This window comes from Hemiscyllium ocellatum, chromosome 20, assembly GCF_020745735.1.
Source record: "Hemiscyllium ocellatum isolate sHemOce1 chromosome 20, sHemOce1.pat.X.cur, whole genome shotgun sequence".
In the NCBI taxonomy this organism is placed as follows: domain Eukaryota; kingdom Metazoa; phylum Chordata; class Chondrichthyes; order Orectolobiformes; family Hemiscylliidae; genus Hemiscyllium; species Hemiscyllium ocellatum.
In genome coordinates this window covers 29,187,313-29,211,008 of record NC_083420.1, presented here as the reverse complement: position 1 = coordinate 29,211,008, position 23,696 = coordinate 29,187,313, and the positions used below count along the sequence as shown (strand labels likewise).

The 23,696-nt window shown below is 36.8% G+C and overlaps 1 protein-coding gene across 1 annotated transcript in view; it reads left to right on the top strand.

Annotated features, from left to right (window-relative positions):
* Nucleotides 1-23,696, top strand: part of clcn7 (chloride channel 7) — a 77,874-nt gene that overhangs the window by 39,082 nt on the left and 15,096 nt on the right. Inside the window, exons 11-19 of the mRNA XM_060840693.1 lie at nucleotides 573-637; nucleotides 3,019-3,135; nucleotides 4,974-5,028; nucleotides 6,971-7,031; nucleotides 9,815-9,959; nucleotides 14,136-14,229; nucleotides 16,773-16,942; nucleotides 18,296-18,347; nucleotides 21,353-21,480. Of these exons, the coding sequence (XP_060696676.1) occupies nucleotides 573-637; nucleotides 3,019-3,135; nucleotides 4,974-5,028; nucleotides 6,971-7,031; nucleotides 9,815-9,959; nucleotides 14,136-14,229; nucleotides 16,773-16,942; nucleotides 18,296-18,347; nucleotides 21,353-21,480 (887 nt within the window). The remainder of the gene's footprint in view (nucleotides 1-572; nucleotides 638-3,018; nucleotides 3,136-4,973; nucleotides 5,029-6,970; nucleotides 7,032-9,814; nucleotides 9,960-14,135; nucleotides 14,230-16,772; nucleotides 16,943-18,295; nucleotides 18,348-21,352; nucleotides 21,481-23,696) is intronic.

Genomic DNA, 23,696 nt, shown 5'->3' with positions numbered 1-23,696 from the left:
GTCAAAAAAGAATGTTTCATGCATGTAAACCTTCTATCTTTAAAAATGCTCTTCAAAAGAGTAAATGATACTTGTTTTAAAAAGGTGGAAAATTGGACCTGAATTTGCACTAAGTAGTCAACTATTTCCATGAAATATGTCTAGAGGGAGCTGTCATGGGAATTGACCAGCATGCTATCTTTTTGTGACTGGAGTTAGGGCTTGAAATCAGTTCCCTTTTTGTTTTGGCAGCATTCTCGTTTTGGCCATGAAGTGTAAAATATGTTTGGGTAGTTACAGTTGCTCACAAGTAAAGCACCAAAACACAACTGTCCTTGTAAGGTACTAATGGATGTAATATTTACAGTTTGATAACCACAATAGAATTAAACTTTACTCTTTTTGTTTTTGGAGAGCCACCTATCATTCTGACATCTAAAATATTATTCAAAAAATAGTTTGCCCTGATAATTTGCAGTGAAAGCATTTTCATATGCATTCCAATCTGGTGATGCATTTGTTTGAATAATCTTCTGATTTACCTTTTGATATGATTTGTGATTTTTCAAATATTATGTAAATTTACTTCGTAGGTGGTGTTCTCTTCAGTTTGGAGGAGGGGGCTTCCTTCTGGAATCAAATGCTGACATGGCGTATTGTAAGTGAATGAACTTCATAAAATAGATTACCTCACAGCCACTACTACTATGGGGCACTACATTCTTCAAAACTACTGTACTCATTCCTATCCAAGTGATTTGCTCTGTCATTCTACTGTCCTATCTAAACCATAAATGTGCCTCCAAAATCCCCTGCAGTACTTTGATCAGACCTTTATCCTCACACTACAGACCAGAATCATTCTGGCAAAGTTGATATCAGAGATTCTATCCACATGTTTGTTTTCTTTTGCTTATGTTCTTGTCCTCCTCGTCCTCGTCCTCCGTCTTCTTCTCCTTCCACTGTTTATTGGCAACAATCTATCCCAAAAGCAAAGCTATACTATGTCTGCTTGTAATGTTTCCAACTTGGTTTAGGCACAATGTTGTTGCTAGTACGATTCCCTCAGCTCATGTGATCCCACTTGGTCTCTGCCTAGAGGTCTATCATTGGCTCCCCATGATGACATTAATGCATCCACCCGCACTTTCACCTTGCCTTGTAACTGTGCATCCTCTGTTCCTGCAACACCAGATTTGTTTTCACTTGCTCTTCATTAATTTAGCTGCTATATTCTTAAACTTTGGATTTATCACTATCTCTGTGGTCACATTGAAAACAAAAGCCATCTGGGCAAAATATTCCTTAATACTCTTTTTGACCATATTTTCAGTTACCTGTATTTATCTCCATTTCCCACCGCTTTCTCTTTCTTTTCTTCATTTTGAAGTATGTTGGGACACTGTTTTCTTTTTCTTGAGGTACCTATATTTTTCTTTCCTACTAGCATGAAAAACCTACGGATAGTGATGATTGTGTCTTGGACAATGGCTGTAAAGTAGACTTGCCCAATTTTGGTGCAACGTCCCAGATGATATTAAGGAGGACTTTGCAGGATTGTTAGGGGAGCTAGTTTGGTCATTTCTGGTGGCTCTGTGAATCAGGATGTTATAACTTTTCTGTAATAGCTTTAGTACATCCTGAGTGGCTTGTTAGGCCAGTTCAGAGGGCAGTTAAGAGCCAACCATATTACTGTGGGTTTGCAGTCATTTGTAGACCAGATCCGGTAAATATGACAAATTTCCTTCCCTGAAGGACATGGTGTGGCATTATTATTTAGACAAGTTTTCAATTCCAAACTTTTATAGATAATTTAATTCTACCAGCTGCCATGGTGAGATGTGATCTCATATCCTCAGGGTGAGGAATTAATGGTCCATTAAAAATTACCATATCTCACCCTCCCCCAGCTCCAGTGGTATTGGAGCTGTAAGTTAAATGGGAGCATTTGATTCAATTGAGTTTTGCCCCTTCAGATTGGTGTCCTTGCCCAAAGGACTTTTTTTTTCTAGATCTGTCCAAGTACAGCCTTAGATTCTTCTGTGGACCTATGTTTTTGAAGGGCATTCCCAATTTTCAGGACAGTTTGGAGGAACATGCAATGAATATGGCATGTTATTTCATATTTAATTCTTTCAAATTATTATTATAGTCAACAGTCCCAGTGATGAAAGAACAAAAAGCATTGATATTTTCAAATCCCTCTTTGACTTCACCCTTTTCTATTCTGTGACCTCTTCCAGCTCCCAGAGCAGCCAAAATTCGGCCAGTTCAAGTCTCTTCGTTGTTTCAGGTTTGCCTTCAGCTGCTAGGCATTAAGTTATGAAATTTCCTCCCTAAATATCTTTAGCTTTCTTCCTCATTTAAAGCCTATCACTTTGACCAACCTTGTCGTCTGGCCTGGTGCTGTGTCCTTGCATGCCCTTGAGTTGAATTCTGTTTGGTTACACTTCTAATATGTTTTAGTGCATTATTACATTTCAGTTATTATTTAAATGCGAGCCCGTGTTAGCGTAATATATAACTATAAACTGTTTTATATTTACACTTTAAAAGTTTTAAAATGAAATTCTCACCGATAACCTATGACATTGGCAATAGTTTCAGAAGGCTGGTTGCTGGCCATCTACTTTGAGATGTGAGAGCAGTGTTGAAGCAATATACAGAGGAACCTCAATTATCTGAACAGCATGGGTGTCATGATCTTGTTTGGATAATCGAATGCCGGTTCGTCTGTATGCAAAAAAAGTTGAGAGGAATAATTGTCAATTCTTTTGGAGACTGAGTCTTGGACATCTGGATGCAGCCACTCCATTTCCAGTCAGGATATGATACTCAACCATTGGATCAATGTAACTGTCATGGCTAATTTCTAATTTTATATTCTTTAGATACTGGGACAAACTGATAACAATCCAGCATTTAATATAGGTACAAATCAACTTCATTGGGAGGTATTTGATGATTGTGAAGTCTCTTTAATCGATTTCTTGTCACTTTTTCATTAAATTTTGTTCTTGGAAATTTTCTTTGTTCCAGTTCTTTGCCTCAATGATTTCAACATTTACTTTGAACTTTGTTCTGAGTATTTACCATCGCAAACCCGGTGACCTGTCAAACCCAGGTCTGATCAATTTTGGACGGTTTCAAAGTGAGGTAAGAAACAGTAGAATAATGGATGATATTTTGTAGTTTCTTTGTCCCATTAGCAGTTTGTTACATCAGAAGTGCAATGTCAAAATTCCATTGTAGGCATCAAAAGTGTAGTTGAAGCATAGAAATCAAGCTACTTCTACATTTCTGTAATAATGGTGATTACTATAAATATTGCTCACTGATGAAAGAAACAAATTGCTTCATTCCTGTGCTGCAGCTGTTCTAATGGTATCTTGACAGCATCATGTCAAGTTGGAAGTTTTCAAAAGACAAATCAAATTAAATTATAGTGATTGCAGTCCTGCAGTCTCTCAAATTAGAATTAAATGTACAATGTTTTTTTTAGAACTCTGCAATTAAAATTAATACTTTAGGGGATTTGCTTTTTCCATGAGAGTTAATTGTGAAAGGTGCTCTTTTCTCTCCATGCATTACTCTCTTCCCAACAATGAAACTTACATGCAGTGTATTCTAGTTGAACAGAGCCTCAATTCACTGTCCACCTTATAAACATGGTGCAAATGTGTGTTTCAAGAAATTCAGGCATAACTGAGGCTGTGAGTGGATTCTCACTGATAATCAGTTTTGTAAAATGACCAGCAGTAACCAGCACTGCCCTTATCACACCGCACATGCCATTACTGATGCCAAATCTTTGCTTCTCTATAGTTCCTCAGTCCTCACCATTTAAGGACATGAATTATCTTTCTTAGGACAGTAAAAGATGATCCCCCAACTTACCCACATTAATTTCCATCTGCCTTGATAAGATTGTCTTTGTTGCTTAGAATGTCCTGCTCCTATTTAAATTACCTTTGGTATTTACAGATTGTACTAAAAACGTGTAGAGGAAATGTCCAGGTATTTTACTGTGTGCAAATTTGAATTTATTTGTTTAATTTCCATACTTTTTACTTTTTCTTGATGACACAACTTAAGACACGTCATTTGGAAGTTATGTTTTAATCACACCCAATATTACTTCTGTTTCTCATTTCATGAGGGACAATCGAATATTTCCCTCCACTCTGGAAGAAGAGTTAATATAATATGAGATTTAATAATTTAATCTCATTTTGTGGGTTGGGGGTCAAATACTTTTGTGGGAAAATGTTGGTTATGTCTTGCAATTTAAAAGAAAATACCTGAATTTTTAATGCCCAAATTAGACAAATTATGTTCAATAACAGTTTGAAAGCAAAAGTGTAGTAATTTTGGAATATTTGGTTTTATTCTTGGTCTTTTTGTTAAAATGCACTAAAAATGCTAAGTATGCAGAAGATGGGCTAGCTTGAGTTGAAAAAAAGAACTAGATTTCTTCTCTTTTGTATATGGCTAAGACTGAAACTTTTATAATTCTTTATGTGGGATGATCATTTTCCCAGTTGTGACATTAAAGATAATGTGCTAAGATACTATCTGACTGGATTTTATTAGGATGGGAACAGAATTTTAGTGGAGTTTTAAATAGAGATGGACTTGTAAGAGGATAGGTAGATTGAAAGCATCCCCCAGGCATATTTTTTAACCTATCACTGTTAGTTGTATTATTTTGTTTCTGTTTTATCAATACCATGTGGTTAGTACAGTCATATTTATGTAATTTTAAAAAATTACGTTAACTCCCTTATCAATCATTATGGGGTCCCTCAATAATCTTTGGCTGTTCACCTACTTTTCTTGGTTGACTATCTTTAATATTGCTAGATATTGTTGACAAAGTCCTGTGTATTGCATCCATTAACCCAGAAATCATTAAATGAGTACAAATCTGTGAATACAAGTATAATTAATTTCTTTTTTGCTTTCAATTTCTTCACTTTTTGTTTTCTTTACAGGCTGTACAGTATAATTGGTATGAAATTCCTATATTTATCATTGTAGGTGCAATTGGTACGTATTATTTACCACTGCAATGGTGTAGGCAGTTTAATACGAACAAATGTGCTACTTTTCATAAAATTTTTACAGCAAGTCAGTAACCATGCACAAAATCTGATATGAATTGCTATTGTTGTATGTTAAAATAAGATGACAAATATGATTTTGATATTTCAAGCATAAAAGTTTGATTTAGCATTTGTATTTTTCTGGAAATGCATTAATTCACGACAGTGGAATTAAGTTTCTGTACGTTTGAATACTATTGTTTACTATTGTGACAAGCCAACTGTTAGAACTATAAAATCATTCTGCTTTGAGCCATGCATCAATGTTATTGTGAAGATCTGTGTGACATGTTTGATTTTACCCTGCATGATTGTGGATAACTGACTTTTTTTAGGATTTTACTTAGGTTTTCTGAACTGCTTGCTCTTTGTTTTCTATGGTTGATAATGTTAGCTGAATGGCTTTAATGAGACTCTTGTGATGCTATCGCTTTCAGCTGTGTGTTAGTTTTCTCCAAGTGTGTTTTATGCAATAGCTGCTTTAAGGTTTTTGTTTGTAGTTTAGAATTTTATTTGTATCTAAAACTCCTCTTTCCATCTGCCTTCCAAAATTAGTAACACAACCTTCAGAGCAATGATTTCTGCATCTGCAATCTTTTGCTTTCACTGATATCTGGATATAGTTTTCTCTATGACTAGGACAGGCAGGTATTCTTATAGTACTCCGCCTCACACAGGAAATTATCATTTAACTGTACCCAAGAAACAGTTAAAGGAGCTATCTCGTTTGTGCAGTAGACAATTTTGCTAATTAGATCCCCTCACCTTCTGCAGTGTTGAAGTGTTTTCTGTTGTTCCAATCCTAACTGATACATCAGAGTCATATTTAGTCATAGACCAGATGTTCTAGAGCATATGTGGTTGACCTGCTCTCACCTAAAGTCTTTTTCAAGCTTAAAAGTTATTCAGATGCAGAGCATGGTAAAACTCACTAAGGATTCTGACAGGGAATGGTCTTTAATAGTTTTCAAATAATCATCTCTTGTGGTGAATGATCTTAATTCTGGAACCTTGCTAGAATGTTAAGTGCTTGTTCTAGCAATAGGATGTCATGACATGATGGCTTCTATACTTTTTGAGTTATCAAAATACTATTAGGCCAAGCTGTAGTAACTTGAGACAAAGTGAGGTGTCTGTTTGAGAGTTAGAAATTCTTTGAAAGATAGCTAAAGAGCTCTTTTGGTATAGTGCAGCAATAGACCGATCAAGTTTAGAATGAAAACCGAAGCAAACACTTTGATTTCTGTTGGGATAACAGATTTTATTAGCTAATTGAAATTCAGTTCTTTGCATGTGGTAAATATCAGTGGTATTTCATATCAACTTATTAGGAATGATCCTCTAAACTGGTTTTATAATTCCACCTATGTGTTTGTTCACTTCTTTTGAGGACCTGAATGTAGTTCTACATAAGCTTTCTCGTGTTCTTGTTAGTTTGTCAAGCTGTATGTTTTAAACATGCAGGAAAAAGTAATTTCCAAACAATTTGGTGAAGGAGTCCTTATGATGGTTTCCCTGATGGGACCTTTTGATTCTGTTATCTGCCTAATTTGTCCCCTGCTCCTCTTTACGGGCGTTTCTGGAATAGGGACTTTAACAGGTAAGTTAGCAACCTGTGCTTCATCTTCGGACATTATTGTTTGGACATCAACTGCAGATAATTTATACATATTCAGTGCAGCAACATGAAATGTCATGCAGTAATGGTTATTGATGTCTAGTTACCTAAGTTCCATTTGAACATTTCAGTCATGTATATGGTATCTTTTTCTACAAATAATGAATGTGATTAATCTGTCTTTGACTTTAGTTGCAATGGTGACATATATTTGGCAGATTTTTTAAAAAAGCCTGTTAACACACAGTATTCTCTTTGTAACCCTTAGGTGGCATATTAGGAGCTTTGTTTAATCGGTTGAATTACTGTCTTACAATGTTTAGAATCAGGTAAATTGTGCAAAAACATTGCATGTTTTAACATCACTAAATCTCCATTTCTTTCTCGGTAGTGTTTTGGCAAGATACTTTAGATGCAAAATTCTATAAATTAATTTTGTTTTCTGATACAATATAGAAACCAAAGGGGTTCACTTGGCTGGTTTGCAATGGCAAGTGATGCCAACAGTGAGAGTTCAATTCCACACTGCTTGAGGTTATCATGAAGGACTCCTTCTCAACCTCTTTCCTTTCCTGAGGTGTGGTGACATCAGGTTGACCTGGCACCAGTTGTTTTTCTCTACTGAGAGATCATTAGGATCTTGTGCTCCAATAAGACTATGATGACTCTACTTTTCACATTTAGAGAGAAAACCATTTCAGTTTACCATAGATGATCAGAAAAAAAACAAGTTGATTTCATTTTTAAGCTTGCATTTATGGTTTGGTTTTAATGTTAAATTTTGAACTTTAATCTTATTTTCCTCTTTTTGCCTCTGGCCCACGCGCATTCTGCCACTGTGGAGAATGTATACTTGTTTTCTCTTTGCATTCACAGTAATCTGATTGAAATAATAAATTCTGTTTGTGATTTTTGAACTACCTTTCTCTAGTACACTGAACTGAAGACTAATGTAAGATTTAGTTCAAGAGCCACAAAAGTATGTTAGGATCCCATGTAGTTTTAGAGGATTTTATTAAGAAACAAGAATATTGTAATAATGTATTCAGTTTATATAGGCAGCAAAGACACACATGACTGTGACAAGTAAGGAAGTTGTCAGCGGGACAATGGTTGGCTTGTGAGAACAACTCTTTCTTCCTTTTCTTTTTTCACTGCTTATCATCCTGGTGCTCAATCTTCACAGCTTTAAATTACTTGAGCATTAGACTCTAATCATCCTCAACTGCTTACCTACTGTGAAGTTCCATAAAGCTTTCTGCCTTGTGCTGTTCTTTTTTTTTCAATAATGTCTTTTCACAGGACAGTGCCCTGGCATGTACTCTTTTTAGTATCTATATAACTGAGTAGTCTAGTCACCATCACAATGTATTTGCACCAATGATATTGTCCATACTGGGTGACGTTCTGACTGGTTTTAAAAAATGCTGTCTACTTGTATAAGTGGAGAAGTCAAGCAAACATGACCAAGTCTATCGACTTTGCATTCCACATGAAAGGGTCACCACTTTCTAAATGTTATTGTCTGTGGACGAACATTGCTGCATGACCTTGACCATTCCTTCACTTAGCATCAAACCTCCAAAAACTGCTAAAAAGGTCAAGTCATGAGATATCACATCAGGCTTGATGAAACGCGGCTAATCTCTGAAACTCTGAGATCAGCTCCAGTTCGGTGATTACCAGTCCCCTCAAATGTTGCCTCTCCCTCCAACTATGTGCAGAACACAAATAACTTCTAGTGCACCATGGATGCCCCTCACCTACTCACCCATTTGCTGTATGGGTCAGAAAACGTCCACTTTGTCTGTAAATCAGACATCTTAAATTTCATAACACTGATGAAACCTGGAGGAGAACTTGGGCAAAAACTATTTTTCACATAAAAGTACTGTCTCTGACCAAACGTCCCAACCTCCACCAGAGTATTTGGATGTGCTTAGTACAGTTGACCATTTGATGTACAAGTGGCTTCTCAAAATCTCCCCACTCTGGTCAGGGATTCCACAGCTCAAATCTGTGGATTTGAATAATGTCCCAGCTGACATTTGAGGGCAACATCCTGGAGTTACAGTTGCAACCTAGCAAGTGTTGGACTGGTTAAGGAACCTATCTGAACACTGTGGTGATAGCCTCTGCTTGTAAAGCCATATGAAGGAAGTTGTCAAGAGTATGGTGCTGGAAACGTGCAGCAGATCAGGCAGCATTTGAGGAGCAAGAGTGTCAACATTTTGGGTATCAGCCCTTCATTGGGGCTAATGTTGAAGGGCTAATGCCGAAACGTTGATTCTCCTGCTCCTTGGATGCTGCCTGACATGTGCTTTTCCAGCATCATACTCTCGACTTTGATCTCCAGCATCTGCAGTCCTCACTTACTCCATGGGAAGGAAGATGCCCTATAAAGGTCTAATTTATTATAAGATGCCCAGTAAAATGTCAACATTTTTGTTTGAAACTATAAACCCACCCACAATGTTATCTTCCTGAGTTTTCACGTGTACCATTTTTATCCTTGATTATCATACCCTACATATTTCTTTATCTCATCTCATTCTGATCCCCCGGTCAGTTCCATCTTCTCTTCTCAAACATTACTCATTTCACAATCTGAAGTCTTATTTTCATGCCTGGTTCTTTCTAATCTCTGCCCAAAGCTGTTCATAAGGCCTGTTAGTGCGCTATTGAACATTTTTTTTTATTGAATGATTGAACCATGGTGATTCAAGTTATTCTTTGTCTATTGTGAGTAAACTTTTACATTCCAGTGTACATCTTCCTTAAGATTAATTGAAAGTCCAAACACAGATTTGAAATATGGTTGTTTCTTTTAAAACATCCATCCAGTTGTAACATACAATTGTAATGACATCATCAGACCGTGGTTGCTTTTTGGACTCACTACAGCCTACACCATCTAAAATAATTCACTGATTTATTTCTAGAGAAACAAGCTCTTAAGCATTTCTCTGGGAGACTGACATATTTACTGCACTAACTTATTTCTTTATCTATTTCAAGTTGATAGAAATACATGTTTAATATATACTAATTTCTAACAACAGTATGCAATTAGATAGTAAAATGCTAATTTGCTTTTATTTTGTCTAAAAAGGTATGTTCATCGTCCCTGCTTGCAAGTAATTGAAGCTGTGCTAGTTGGGGCAGTGACTGCTACAGTTTCCTTTATCATGATTTATGCTATATACACATACGATTGCCAGCCTGTTGGAGAAGATCCTATTAAATATCCACTCCAAGTAAGTTATTGTTTCATTTCTGCAAGCTTTTGATTCTGAATTTTGGATTTCAGAGAACACTTTTTAATAACGCAGCTCCTTTGGTTGGAGAGAAAGTTGGCATGAAACTATAGATGCAATAAGAAAATAAGATGGAAATGTAACGATTGAATTTTCCAGTTAATGTTGGAACACAAGTACAGCTGCAACAGTTTGTCATAGCTCCCCCCTTAGTTCAGGGATAGAATGTTGGCTAGATTTACATTGCTGATGACTGCTGAGTGATCTGTTTCTGGTAATGAATGAACACTGGGGGGAGCAGCATTGTGATATTCTCTATAATCCGGTTTGAAGGCTTTTCTACAAAAGATAGCTCCTTAAGGTGTTGAAAGATGACCAGTATATGTGTACCCATACCCAGTGCTTTAAACAGCAGTGGAAGGGAGAATATTGACCAGGAGCAAGAAAATAAACTTGCAGTCATAATTCAGCTTTAGACATTTGTTAATATCTTGAATTCAGCAGTCTATTCTAAATGACTTGATTATCTCAATTACCAATGTTAATTTTAATTTTACCAATAGTAACTTGGATATGTTCCTGTGAAACCGTTAGTAAGCCAGCATACAATTTTGCAATTTGTATTTTTTTCTATAACCTGTCTGCTGTTGCAAAAATGTTGCACTGTTTAGACAGAAAACAATGAATGTAAGTGATAATACAAAAGGAATCTAAAACTGTCACTTCTGCAAATCTTTTCACATTTTGCTGCACAAACTAAAGCAGCAAAATATCTGTCCCAATTGTTCTGTTTATGTTGCATGCATTTTGTGCTGAGTTAACTGGTTTTGGTTAATGGCATTTGGAGCACTTAATTCGCTTCTGTATCTGAGATATTTTAATCGTGTAGGATCATATCACCCAAGTCATTAATAGAAGTTGTCAGTAATTGAATCCCAGTACTGCTCCTTGTGGCACACTAGTCATTATACTTAACCAAACTAAGAATGATCCTTTATTCCAACTGGTTTCTGCTAGTTAGATAATACTTTGTCCATGCTAGCATGTCACATTCACTATGAACTCTTGACTCATACAGTAATATTTTATTTGCAGTCTTATTGAATCATACTTTTGGAAATCCAAATATGTTAGATTTGTTGTTTTTCCGTTTATCCACCCTCGTTGTTGCATTCTCAAATTTGTCAAGTGTGATTTCCTTTCATAAAACCCATGTTGATTCTACTTTTGTGATTTTTTTTTCCCTCAATTTTTAAAATCTTTATTCAGTCATGGGATGAGGGCATCACTGGATAGGCAGCATTTATTACCAATGCCTAATTGCCCAGAGGGCAGTTAAGAGTCAGTCACATGTAGGCCAGACGAGGTCAGGATGGTAGTTTCCTTCCCTAAAGGAGTTTAGTGAAGGAAACCAGATGGGTTTTTCCTGACAATTGGTATTGGATTCATGGTCATCATATGACTCTTAATTGCTATTGAATTCCTTTATTGAGTTCAAATTCCACCATCTGCAGTGTAGGGGTTCGAACCCAGATACCCAGAACATTATCGGGGTCTCTGAATTTAACAGTCCAGTGATAATGCCACTTGGCTATACCTTCCCAAACTAATTCCTGCACTTAATTCTTTAATATTGTAAATTCTAACATTTCCCAGTATTAGGCTGGATGGCATGTCTCTCTCCTTTCTTGCGTGGTGCTACGCTGTGGTTTTCCAATCCGCTGTGATCTTTCCAGAATCTAGAGAATTTTGGAAGATCACAATGAATACATCTATCTCTGCAGCCACTTCTTTTAAGACTCTAGGATGCAGACTTGTCAGTCTTTATTTCCATTGATTTAATGATTTAGAAAAAAAAATTCCCTTTAGAAAATAATCAGAAGCTAATACCTCTAGTGGCTTCACGTGTGAAGATGCATTCAAAATACTTGTTCAAAGTTTCTGCCGTTTCCTTGTTTCCCACTATTAATTCCCTAGCCACTGTATCTAAGTGTCGAAAATATGCTTTAGCGACTCTTCCTTTTTTATAGACTTGTAGAAGATTTTACTTCTGTTTCTAATATTACTTCCTAGTTTTCCTAGCAATTTCTCCCTCTTTCAATCGTTCTTTGCTGGTTCCTAACATTTTTCCAATCCTTTAACATGCCATAAATTTTTCCGGCATTGGACATCTCTTCTTTCAAACATTCTTAGAAATCTAATTTTATTGATAGACAGTGCACCCTTCTCGTAAGCTCTTTCATTCTCAATGGGTCATATCCTTTGTTGCGAGTTGTGAAATATCTCTCAAGTCTATCAATAGTTTTCTACTATCTAAACCTTTTTCTCTTCCTGTTTCACTTGGGCCAACACTATCCTTTGCACTGTGCAAATTGCTATTATTTAATATTAGATCTCAAGCTGCAGATCCACATTTTGCCCTCAAACTGAATATGAAATTCTATCAAATTATGAACGCTCTTACTAAAAGGATTCTTTACTTGTGAGGCCTTGAAAGAATCCTGCCTCATTATACTTTTGAGGTCTAAATGCTGGCTCTGCATTGGTTCCAGCACATCCTGTTCCTTTAAACTATCCAAATTCTCTCTGAACACAAACTCTAGGCTACCATTATCAATTAGATTCATTCGATCTAGATGAAGGTTAAAATTGCCCACTAATGTTGCAATCCTGTCCTTGCAAGCTCACATTGTTTCCTGATTTCTACTCTTTCCTGTTGTATAGCTATTGTCAAAGAGCCTTTAAGCTACTCCCACCATAGACTTTTCTCTTCACTATTTATTTCCCACAAATTGTACATCTTGAAGTTCCAAAGCAAGAATTTATCACTATTATTCTGATCACCTCCTTTATTGACAGATTTATGTTACCACCCTCTCATTTCTTCCTATCCATCCAATTGTACACTATTTGAATGTACAGGTCCAGTCATGGCTGCTTTGCAACTATCTCTGTAATCGCTATTAAATCAAGCAAATTTACTTCTATTGCATTATGAAATCATCTACCTTTATTACGAATGCTGAGTACATTCAGATAAAGAACATTTAATTCTGTCTTATCAACAATTTTCCTGACTTTAACAAGATTTGATAGTGCAACCTTACGCTTGTAACTTCTGGTCCTTTTTTTATGTTGTAGTTTTCAATATATCTACTATTGTCTTGTACTTTCTCTCCAAGTCTCCCCTAATGTAAAATACTCATCCCCATTCTGTTTAAAACCCTCTGAAATTCTTTGAATTAGAAGTAAGTTGTAACAAATCAAGCCAAAGATGTTTAATTCAAATTTTTAAACAATTTTTTGCTTAACTATGTTAATTGACAAATTATTCAATAAACATTATTATTGAATAATATTGGCTATCAGGATCACTTAGTTTCTGACCTCAATATGGCTTTGTGCCAAACACATTAGATTCTTTGAGTAGGTATTGAGATGTTCTTGTCAGTACATATTTAGATGTTGTTTCTCCTTGTGGGAGTCTGAGACCAGAGGGCATCATCTCACAGTAAGGGCTAGTTATTTAAATCTGAGATCAACGAGGAATCAAGGACTATGGGAGAAAATTCAGGCAAGGAGACTGGAGGTTGATCAGATCAGCCACAGTCTCATTGAATGGCAGAGCAGACTCAGTGGACTGAATAGTCTGTTCTGATCCTGCAGTTTATTGTCATGGTCTTAGTAATGCATGGTTTGAAAAGGCAGGTCAGTCCCACCTTCTCAGGGCAATTCAGCATAAGCAAAAAATGCTGATGTAGCCAGTGACATTTACTTCCCGTGAAAAGCTTCAAGCTGTTATACAATATACTATTTTATCCTTGGGAACAAGGATGCTGGGTATCTGTCTACCAGAAAAATATTTTCATGTCAAAGTACATTCCAAAAAGTTTCCAATAAATATTTAGCTATTCTGAGTGATCATTAACTGTTTATTCAATGTTTTGTTCATGTTGCTACTCGCAAATGGAAACTGTGTTTAAGAAACTGAATATTGGAATCTTCTGCTGAAAGAAGGTCTTTGCTTTGAAGGTATTTAGGTGGTTGAACTATACCTCAGACTTATTTATCTGACTATGTAAACAGCTATGCACATATTACAATCATCCAATATTTCAGTTGCTCTCTTGTTTTCATTTGAAACATTTATCTTAATGATAACTTTTGTAATTTCAGTTATTTTGTCCAGATGGAGAATACAATGCGATGGCCACCGCTTTCTTTAACACTCCTGAAAAGAGTGTTCAAAGTCTGTTTCACGATTCCCCAGGTCAGTGTTAGAGAAATTTGGCAATACAGCCCACCTTTTGAAATAGCGTTTTGTTGCATTTGTGTTGTTCAAGAATGTTCATGAATTAATGACATAGCTATGTTGCTTCTTCATTAAACTGACACTTCTGAAATGTTTTCCTGCTTCATAGATTTTGTTATTTAAACAATCATTTTGTCACTTCAGGTTGCAAATTCTACACATTTTCTTAAAGCTTTTAATCCATTGAATTATATAGATTGTAAAATAACTATTACTGTTGAGAAGGTTTTGTTTTTCATAATTTTTGAGAATTTGATTTGAATGACTAGGGATACCTGAATGTTTAAGAGGTGATTGAAAGGATATTGGAGTATTATTTAAAACAAGATATTTCTTGGTAGTCTCACATCATGTGATAATTGCTTGGTTACTGGAAACCACCTGCTTGAACATACCACTGTCAGGTTCCAGCTTTCACTTTGGATATTGTTGCGAGTAGCTAAGGAGAAGCCTGTTGATAAAAAGAAACTTTCCCAGCTCAGTTCTCCTGTTCTGGAAAACAAAACGTGTCGGTCTAGTGTTGTACCTGGATCCTTGGCTCAGCTGCTTTCAAGTGAGAAGCCTCTCAGTGTTTGTCATTTTCTGAGTGACTGCATCTGCAAAGATACAATTGGCTGTTTTGAGAACCAAGTTTTCAATTTTATGTTGTGATCCATGGAGCAGTCGGAGTGGGGAAAGTGCACTCCTCCCATCTTGGTCACAACAGTATGCCGTATTCATGTGCTAAAACATATAAAAATGGGCATTAACTGTCTTCATAATGCTGTCCTGAGTTTGTCCTCGCATGATATTTTCCATATGCTTCACCTGTTCTAGTTTGTTTCCCTACCTCTGGGCCAGGAGGCCTGCTTGACACATGTAATAAAGTCTCTGAATAGTTTGAGGAAAAAAATGAATCTAATTGGAGTTTTTCTGTATCGTAAAGATTCATTTCTGAGCAACGAATACTTGTATCTACGAATCGCATTTGAACAGTACTGTGTATCTGAAGCTACTACAGCAAACAAGTTTGTTATTTTCATGATTATAAAATACACCAATGTTAAAATGTCCAACTTGGACCTTGAGTCTAATCTACAATGCAGCTAATATTCATATTGAGGGTAGACCTGCAGGAGGCTGGAAGAACACAGCAAGCCAGGCAGCATCATGAGGTGGAGAAGTTGACATTCAGGTGTAACCCTTCTTCAGAACTGGGGGTGGGTGTCAGGGGAGCTGCAGATAAAGGGTGTGGTGGGAGCAGGTGGTAAGGTGGGGAACAGGTAAGACAGGCAGAGCATATGACCTGGTTGGTCAATGGGAGGAATGGATCTGGTAGGTGGAAGGGAGGGGGAGGGGTTGGGAAAGCAGTCAGGGGAGGGAAAGGAGGTTATTTGAAATTGGAGAACTCAGTGTTGAGTCCTCCAGGCTGTGGACTGCCCAGGTGGAAGATGAGGTAGTGTTCCTTCAATTCGCGGTTTTGGTTTGTTGTGGCAATGGTAGAGGCCAAGGATGGTCATGTTGGAAAGGGAGTGGGAAGGGGAATTAAAATGGGCGATGACTGGGAGGTCCAGTCAGCCCTGCAGGCCTGGCTGAGATGCTCAGCAAACTGTTTCCTAAGTTTGTGTTTGGTCTCCTTGATGTAGAGAAGACCACATTGGGAGCACCTGATGCAATAAACTAGGTTGGAAGAGAGGCAGGTGAACCTCTGTCTCACCTCAAAGGACTGTTTGGAGCCCTGGATGGAGGTGAGGGGATGGTGGTGTAATTATCTCAATATTATTTTGAGCCTTTAATATAGAAAATATCCAAAGGTCTAATAATAGAGTATTGAGCAATATAAACAGACATCAGAAAGTGACCAAAAAACTTTGAAGTAAAAGATGGGCCATGAGGAAGATCTTGGAGGAGAGGCAGATATGTTTTTGAATATAGCGACTAAATGGCTGAAAGATTCAAGGACAGAATTTGATCTTCAGCTTTCAAAAACAAACTCTCAGCATGGTTACCATTGGGTAACCAATCACCATTGGGTAACCAGGTCAGTTATGGAATAACACACAGACTTTCAACTACTAATTTTTGCCCCTAGTTATTGTTTTCATTGGCTTGCTTACCCTCTCTCTTTACCCCTCCCGCATATTAGATCAGATTAGATTCCCTACAGTATGGAAACAGGTCCTTCAGCCCAACAAGTGCACACCGACCCTCTGAAGTGTAACCCATTCAGACCTATTCCCTTACCCCATGTTTGCCCCTGACTAATGCACCAGCACTATGGGCAATTTAGCATGCCCAATCTACCTGACCTGCACATCTTTGGATTGCTATGATTTTTGATCGCTATATTTTCAATAAGCGTTGATAAAATTATCAACTCTATTTCTGTGCGTGAGGGGCAATTCCGTTGATATTCAAAGAGGCAAATTAAAAGTTAAAGTAAAACTGAATAGGAAAGTAAACATGATTTAATAATGATCAAGAATGGTATTTACTGATCACTTGGATCTATTTTTTTACAGGTTCATACAATCCTCTGACTCTGGGCTTGTTCACTTTAAGTTACTTTTTCCTTGCGTGTTGGACATATGGTTTAGCAGTATCCAGTGGAATTTTCATTCCATCTTTACTGATTGGTGCTGCATGGGGAAGATTGTTTGGAATATTTCTTTCCAATGTTTCAGCAGTTTCTGTGAGTTTCAATTTTTCATACACTTGAGCAACAGTTAGTGTACTACAAAGAGGTTTTGGATGTTTTCGAAGCATTGTGTAAATTTTAAAAAGTTATAATTTGAATGTATTAGTATGCATTTAACTTCGTAAAATGTTTTAATACTCCATTCCATTCTCTTTTTAATAGTAAGTACTTCTTGCTGAATACATGTAACTGTTCATAATATACTTATTTCATGAATTTGTAATCTAGGTATCTGGTGAAAGATAGTTCTTTCTGTCCATTTGGTTATGAGTCGAATATGACCTTGTTAGGGTTAAACATTGGGCTAGATTTAATTTAACCCAACGTGGCAGAATCTAGAGGGACTAGACTTACTTAATCACTAGAGAGGCTTCATCTATCAGTATATTGACAGCAGAAGAAACTCTTTAGATTAAGTTAGAGGATGGAAGGAGATGACATGGAACTCCTAACTAGTGGTGGCAGAATTTTTTCAAATTAATGAATTTAAAATTAAAATGTTGGGGAAAAATAATGAGAAATTCCTTAATCGTTACTTCATTGCAGGACTTCATCTAACCAAACACATCTGACACAGCTCCAGTATGTATCATCAGCATTCATTGTTGGTAATAGTTTGTGCAGAGATCTAGTGCGCCCTTATCTTTGAGGAAAATACATTAATGTTAGTTGATGTAAAGCTGGTCTTTGAATTCAAGGGAAAATTGAATCAGAGGGAGGGATTGCAAAGATCACTGGCAAGTTAATTTATTTAATGTAACTGGTGTGTTTTTAAAAATTATATTTTGTACAGGCTGCTTTTTATTGTCTTAGTTAATGCTATGTATCGTTGTTGCTATTTCCTAAACGGACAAACATAAATGAGTCATATGAGCCTTTGAAGTTCCCAGATTCATTCACTCATGGATATTGTTGAGTTAACCAATTTTAGTGGTAGGGTGCTTTAAATTAACAGCAGATTTGGACAGATGAAGTTGGGAATACTTCACAATAGATGCACCTGTGTGGGAATTCAGGTGAGCAAGGCGTTACTCCTTTCCTACTCTGTTAAATAAACACATGCACCATTGTTAAAATAGTTTGCCTTCAGTTTTGAAAATGTCCATTTCAGGCAAAATACAGATGGATACCTGTGGAATCCTATCCCAGCAAGCATTTTCAAAGTGGAGCAGAGAGAAAATGAGAATTTTTGAAATACAATGTTTCCTTTTTGACTTTTTGTTTGTACTTATTTTCAATTTATAACATTAAATCTTATTATTACATCTAGCTGCAGTTCAGTTAAAAAAATTTTGTAAGGCTTTTTGTCCTTTACTTAATCGGTTTACTCTCTGTTGCAATCAACAGACTTGGGCTGACCCAGGGAAATATGCTCTAATGGGAGCAGCTGCTCAGCTCGGTAAGTATGGTACATGACCAGTGACCTATGTGCTGGAAAGTTAGGATTTCCAGATTAACTGTCTCAGGATGTTGGATAACTTCCTGTTTTACTTCCACAGCAGAAATGTAATTTCTAAAACAGCCCTGCAATTTAAAAAAAAATCTCTTGCTGTGATCTGTGTAGGAATATTGGCAACAATTGAATTGTGGAGAATTTTGCTTTAAAGTGCACTACTTAGTAAAATCTGCTGCTATAAAGTACTAGATGGATGGACTGATTTTTATGCTTTGGTGCCTATGTATCCTTGAATAAAAACCTTTATGTAAAAGTTAACAAATGATTCAACGTTTTATGAATAATATTTATCTAATGTAAAACAAAAAAAAATTAGCTCAATAGGTTCATGTTGGTAATACAATAAAAGGAGAGGTGAGGAAATGGGTTTGTGTCCGTGTTTATTCACCTTGGGGTATAGAGGGTAATGGGCGATGGGAAAGTGAAGTTGAGGCTACATTAGGTCAACCATGATCTTTATTTAATGGCCTACTCTTAATACTATTTATGTTTAAACCTCTCCCACCCAGTCACATGTAATCCTAATCACATAGCCTTCTATTTTTCTCTCTCTGGTTTATTCAGCTGCTTTGCTTTTTCTTCAGTTTGTTCTTGTGGTATTGAGTTCCACATTCTAACTGCTTCCTCATAAATACATTTTTCCTCAATTCCCTACTGTTTTTATTTATGGCAATCTTGTATTTGTAGTTCTGAGTTCTGGCTTTGTTCACATTGAAAACATTTGTTCCTTGGTTACCCTATCTTCTCTCATGGCATTTTTTTTTTAATGAATAAAGATTGTATTCAGTGGTTGCTGATGTCTAGTCCTCTCCATCCGTGATTGGATTCTCTGACAGTGGGTGTAATTGAAGGTGCAGTTACATTTGGAAACATTTTGGATTTGGATTTTTTTCTAATATGCTGGCTCTTCACTCCGCCTCAAAGATCTCTGTAGCACTCCTGAAGTAACGTCTCAAAACATCACTACATGTGGTCTGCACTTCCCACTGGCAATAGCTGATGTAGTGCACAGACACGACTTCAGGCAGTTCTTGAAATGTTTGCACAAAGTCCTCTCTTTTCTTTACCAATGGTCAGCTCTCTGTATAACGCAATCTTAGACAGGGGATGTCCTGCAACATGACCCATCCAAAGCAATAGGCTTTGTAGGAGAATGCTCTCCATGCTGGAAATGTTGGCTGATACGAATAGTTACATCTTGCAATATTTCAGTGATGATGTGGAGGCAGCACTGGCGGAAGTACTGTTGAAGATGTATGTGGGAACAGGACCAATGATTCAATGCCCCAAAGGAGAGTGTTGAAGTCTATGGCCTTTTATACTTGAAGTTTCATCTGTGCTCTAACACTAGTTATTTCAAATTCATCTGTAAGCTTGCTGAAATTGCTGTTTACTTTAGAAAGCTATTGTCCATTTCTTTTGTCTTACAGTGGCATCAAATGAGATGATGCTTCCCAAATAGATACAATTGATGGCATTCAGTTTGGTTCCCTTGATGGTAATGCTTTCTTCTGTTTGGAGTGCAGGCTGATGAGGGACTTCATTTTTTCCATAAACTGATTTTTAGCCTCAAGTGCTATGTCACCTTGGGAAAGAAATGTTTTGGTATATGTTGCAGATCTGACTGACTGTAGGTCCGGAGAGCAAAGTCATCAACAATTGATCTCATTCTTAATCAAGTTGCCTCTCTGTATTTTTTCTATAGAGAAGAGCTTGTCCTGTTTGAATTTTCATGATGGTTATAAACTCTCAATTCTTGTTTATTCTGGCTTTTCTTTTTGCACACTCTTCATTCTTTCTCAGATTTTATAATATGGACATCAGAACAGCTCAGTACACTCAGTGTATTTCAATAAAGATTCTATTTCTGTTTAACATTAATTCCTAGCTTTTCAATTCCATTCTTCTCAAAAGCAGCCCTAGTGTTTGGTTTCCTTTCATGTTTTTTAAATTGACTAACCGTTATCACTGACTTCAGTGATTTGTGTATAAATGTCTGTTTGACTTTCTCCAGAATATTCTTACAAATGGATCTAAAATCTAGGAGTTTGCTGGTCTTTTATTTTGTGACATTTTCTGAAAATGAAATTTTCCTGTAGCTGAAATATATGTCACTTTTTGAGTTGATGGTAGTTAAGTTTAACAACAGCGTGTACTATTAGTTTTCCTCTAATCAGTAAGCTTCCATTCAGAAACACTTTGCAGATAATGTTGTCCAGGAATTTTATGGCTGAGCCAGTGTTCTTCATATGCACTTAATCAGGGTAGTACTCAGTTATAAAGCTTTGGTCTTCAGTAAAATGGAGTTCGTTTCCCAGCTGTCACTTTTCTATATAACAATTGTTGCCATTTTCTATAGTTGCCCTTGTTAGAGTAAACATTTAATATGGAAGGACCTAGCATTGTTGTAGGAACTGATCAGACTCCTGATTATTTAGGAAAGGGGAGAAAGGAAATAGTAATTATTTAAACCTTTCTAACTCTGCAGAGGTTTCTTTCATTATGATTAACTTGGATCTTGTGATATTTGTTTCACAAAACATATTGACAACTATGTTTTTGAAAAATCTAAATTTACAGTATGTTACTGACCTTATGAGTGAGTTAGAGCTGGAAATGTGTCGCTGGAAAAGCGCAGCAGGTCAGGCAGCATCCATGGAGCAGGAGAATCGACGTTTCGGGCATAAGCCCTTCTTCAGGAAGGTTTCCTGAAGAAGGGCTTGTGCCCGAAACGTCGATTCTCCTGCTCCTTGGATGCTGCCTGACCTGCTGCGCTTTTCCAGCAACACATTTTCAGCTCTGATCTCCAGCATCTGTAGTCCTCACTTTCTCCTTATGAGTGAGTTGGCCAAGTAAGATTACTTATGTTTGCAAATGCCTATTGACTGTCACTTTATCCTGTGTAACTGAGCTTATGGTCTATCCCTTTTATCACTTTTCAATGGCAGGAGGCATTGTACGAATGACACTGAGCCTGACAGTCATCATTGTGGAGGCAACTGGAAATGTGACATATGGTCTCCCCGTCATGGTGGTGCTGATGACTGCCAAAATAGTTGGGGACTTTTGCATTGAGGTACCTGTTTTACTTATTTCAAATATTTAACATTGATAATGCAACCATTTTATGAAAATTCTTAAATTGATCTTTTGGTTTGTGTAGAAAAATGACCTTTGTGCGAAAAAAATCATAATAATAATTAACTCTGCTTTGAGCAAGTCCTGTTCCACTATCATCCCTGTTAGTAGCTACACTGGCTGTTAATCAAGCAACATTTTGATTTTAAAATTGTCACTTTTGTTAATAAATTCCTTCCATGCCTCTTCCTAGCTCTACTTCACTTTCTTTTTTTTAACATGGCTGTTTAGCCAAGCTTTTAGTCATCTCTCCAAATCTCTCATCTGTGTCTCTGTCATTATTTGCTTTGTGATGGTCCTATTGAGCATCTTCGGCCATTTTGTTACATTAAAAGCATTAGATTGCTGCTTTAATTGTCAACATAGTTTGTTGCATTTCCATTTTCTCTAAAATGTGAATCCAAGGACAAAAGGAAATTATCTCATCTTGCTCTGACAGCTAAGATCTGCTAACTCCATTTCTTTTCCTATCTGCAGTTAGGCCACAGCCTAATAGCTGTGTAGTTCTGGTCATAAAAGGATGTCATTTTATTCGGGGGAATGCAGAGGAGAATCACCAGGATGTTGCCTATGATGGAGCAGTTTAGCCATGAACAGAGACTGGATGAATTTGGGTTATTTTCTTTCAAGAAGAGAAGCTGAGAGGGAATTTGATTTAGGAGAATGGAGAAAGTGGATAGGAAGCAGCGGTTCTACTTTGAAGGGTCAATAGCAAAGGGATTTAATTTCATGTGAAAGGCAGCAAGGTTTAGATTTGATGATCTTTCTTCACCCAGAGGGTGAAGGGGGTCTGAAATGCATTGTCTGGAAGGATTGCTGAGGCAGAAACGTCAAACTGTTAAAAGATACTTTGATGAACACCAGAAATTCATAATTTTCAAGGCTCTAGGCCAAAAGTAGTGGAAAATGGGACCAATGTAGATCTAGAGTACTTTTTTCAGTGGAAACTTGATGGGTCAAAGGGCCTCTTTTGTAATGTATGATTCTATAATCTAGGACTATACCAGCTTGTTTTCAACCATGGTATCTTGCTTTTGACTATGTGTCATTCCAATCCTATAATATTGCCAATTTTGCTCTTGGATCATCTAATTTAAGCCATCATTTATTCCTTTGTTACTTTTTTCTCCTTACTGACAAAATGATGCTCCTAATGGAGGAAAATGAGTGATTAAACAATCCATGTCTTCAAAATCTGACTAAATTAGAACTGGTTTTGACTTTCACCCAGTTGAATAGATAGTGATGCAGTATATGTGACCATAAATAAGAAGTCTTTTTTTATCCTGCTTCGGAGGAATGTGTTTACCATTTAAGGATTGGGGTATGAACATAATGTGATTTATTTTTAAACTATAAACATAAACCAATGGAAAAACGTTCCTGTTTTGCAATTTTATCTGACAGCAATCAGTCCTTAATTGACTGAATCTGTCCAGTGTTGAGTTGTACTTAAGGATTAGTTTGGATTCAGTACTGATCCCAGTATTAACAAGTGCATGTCATTCAATACCACATTTGGAAATGCAGTACAAATCTTAAATTGGTGAATGTTTTGATAACACTCATCTCTCCCTATTAACGGGACTCACAGCTTAGTCTTTGTGTTTGATAAATTACAGCCGCCTAACTCCGCTTTCTGTACACTTTATCGTTACAACACATTTAGCAATGTCTTGGTCAGCGGTTGGATTTTATAGAGTCATACAGCACGGAAGCAGACCCTCCGTTCCAAATGCCGAACATGTCGCACTAGTCACACCTGCCTGCTCCCATCTCATATCCCTTCAAACCTTTCCTATTCATGCACTTATCAAAATGCCTTTTAAACCTTGTAATTGTGTTTCACATCCACCACTTCCTCAAGAAGTTCATTCTACATGTGAACCAGCCACTGTTTTTTAAAAAAATGCCCCTTGTCTTTATAAAACCCCTCTCCTCTCGCCTTTAAAGTATGTCCCCTACACTTGAAATTCCCCATCCTAGAGAAAATACACTGACTATTAACCCTTTCTATACCCCTCCATGATTTTATAAACCTCTACAAGGTCATCTTAATTTTTTCATGGGTACAACAAAACGTGATTGCTATTTTAGTTGTACTCACTTCTGATTTACTCAATACTAAAAAAACGTCAACTGGATATTTTGCAA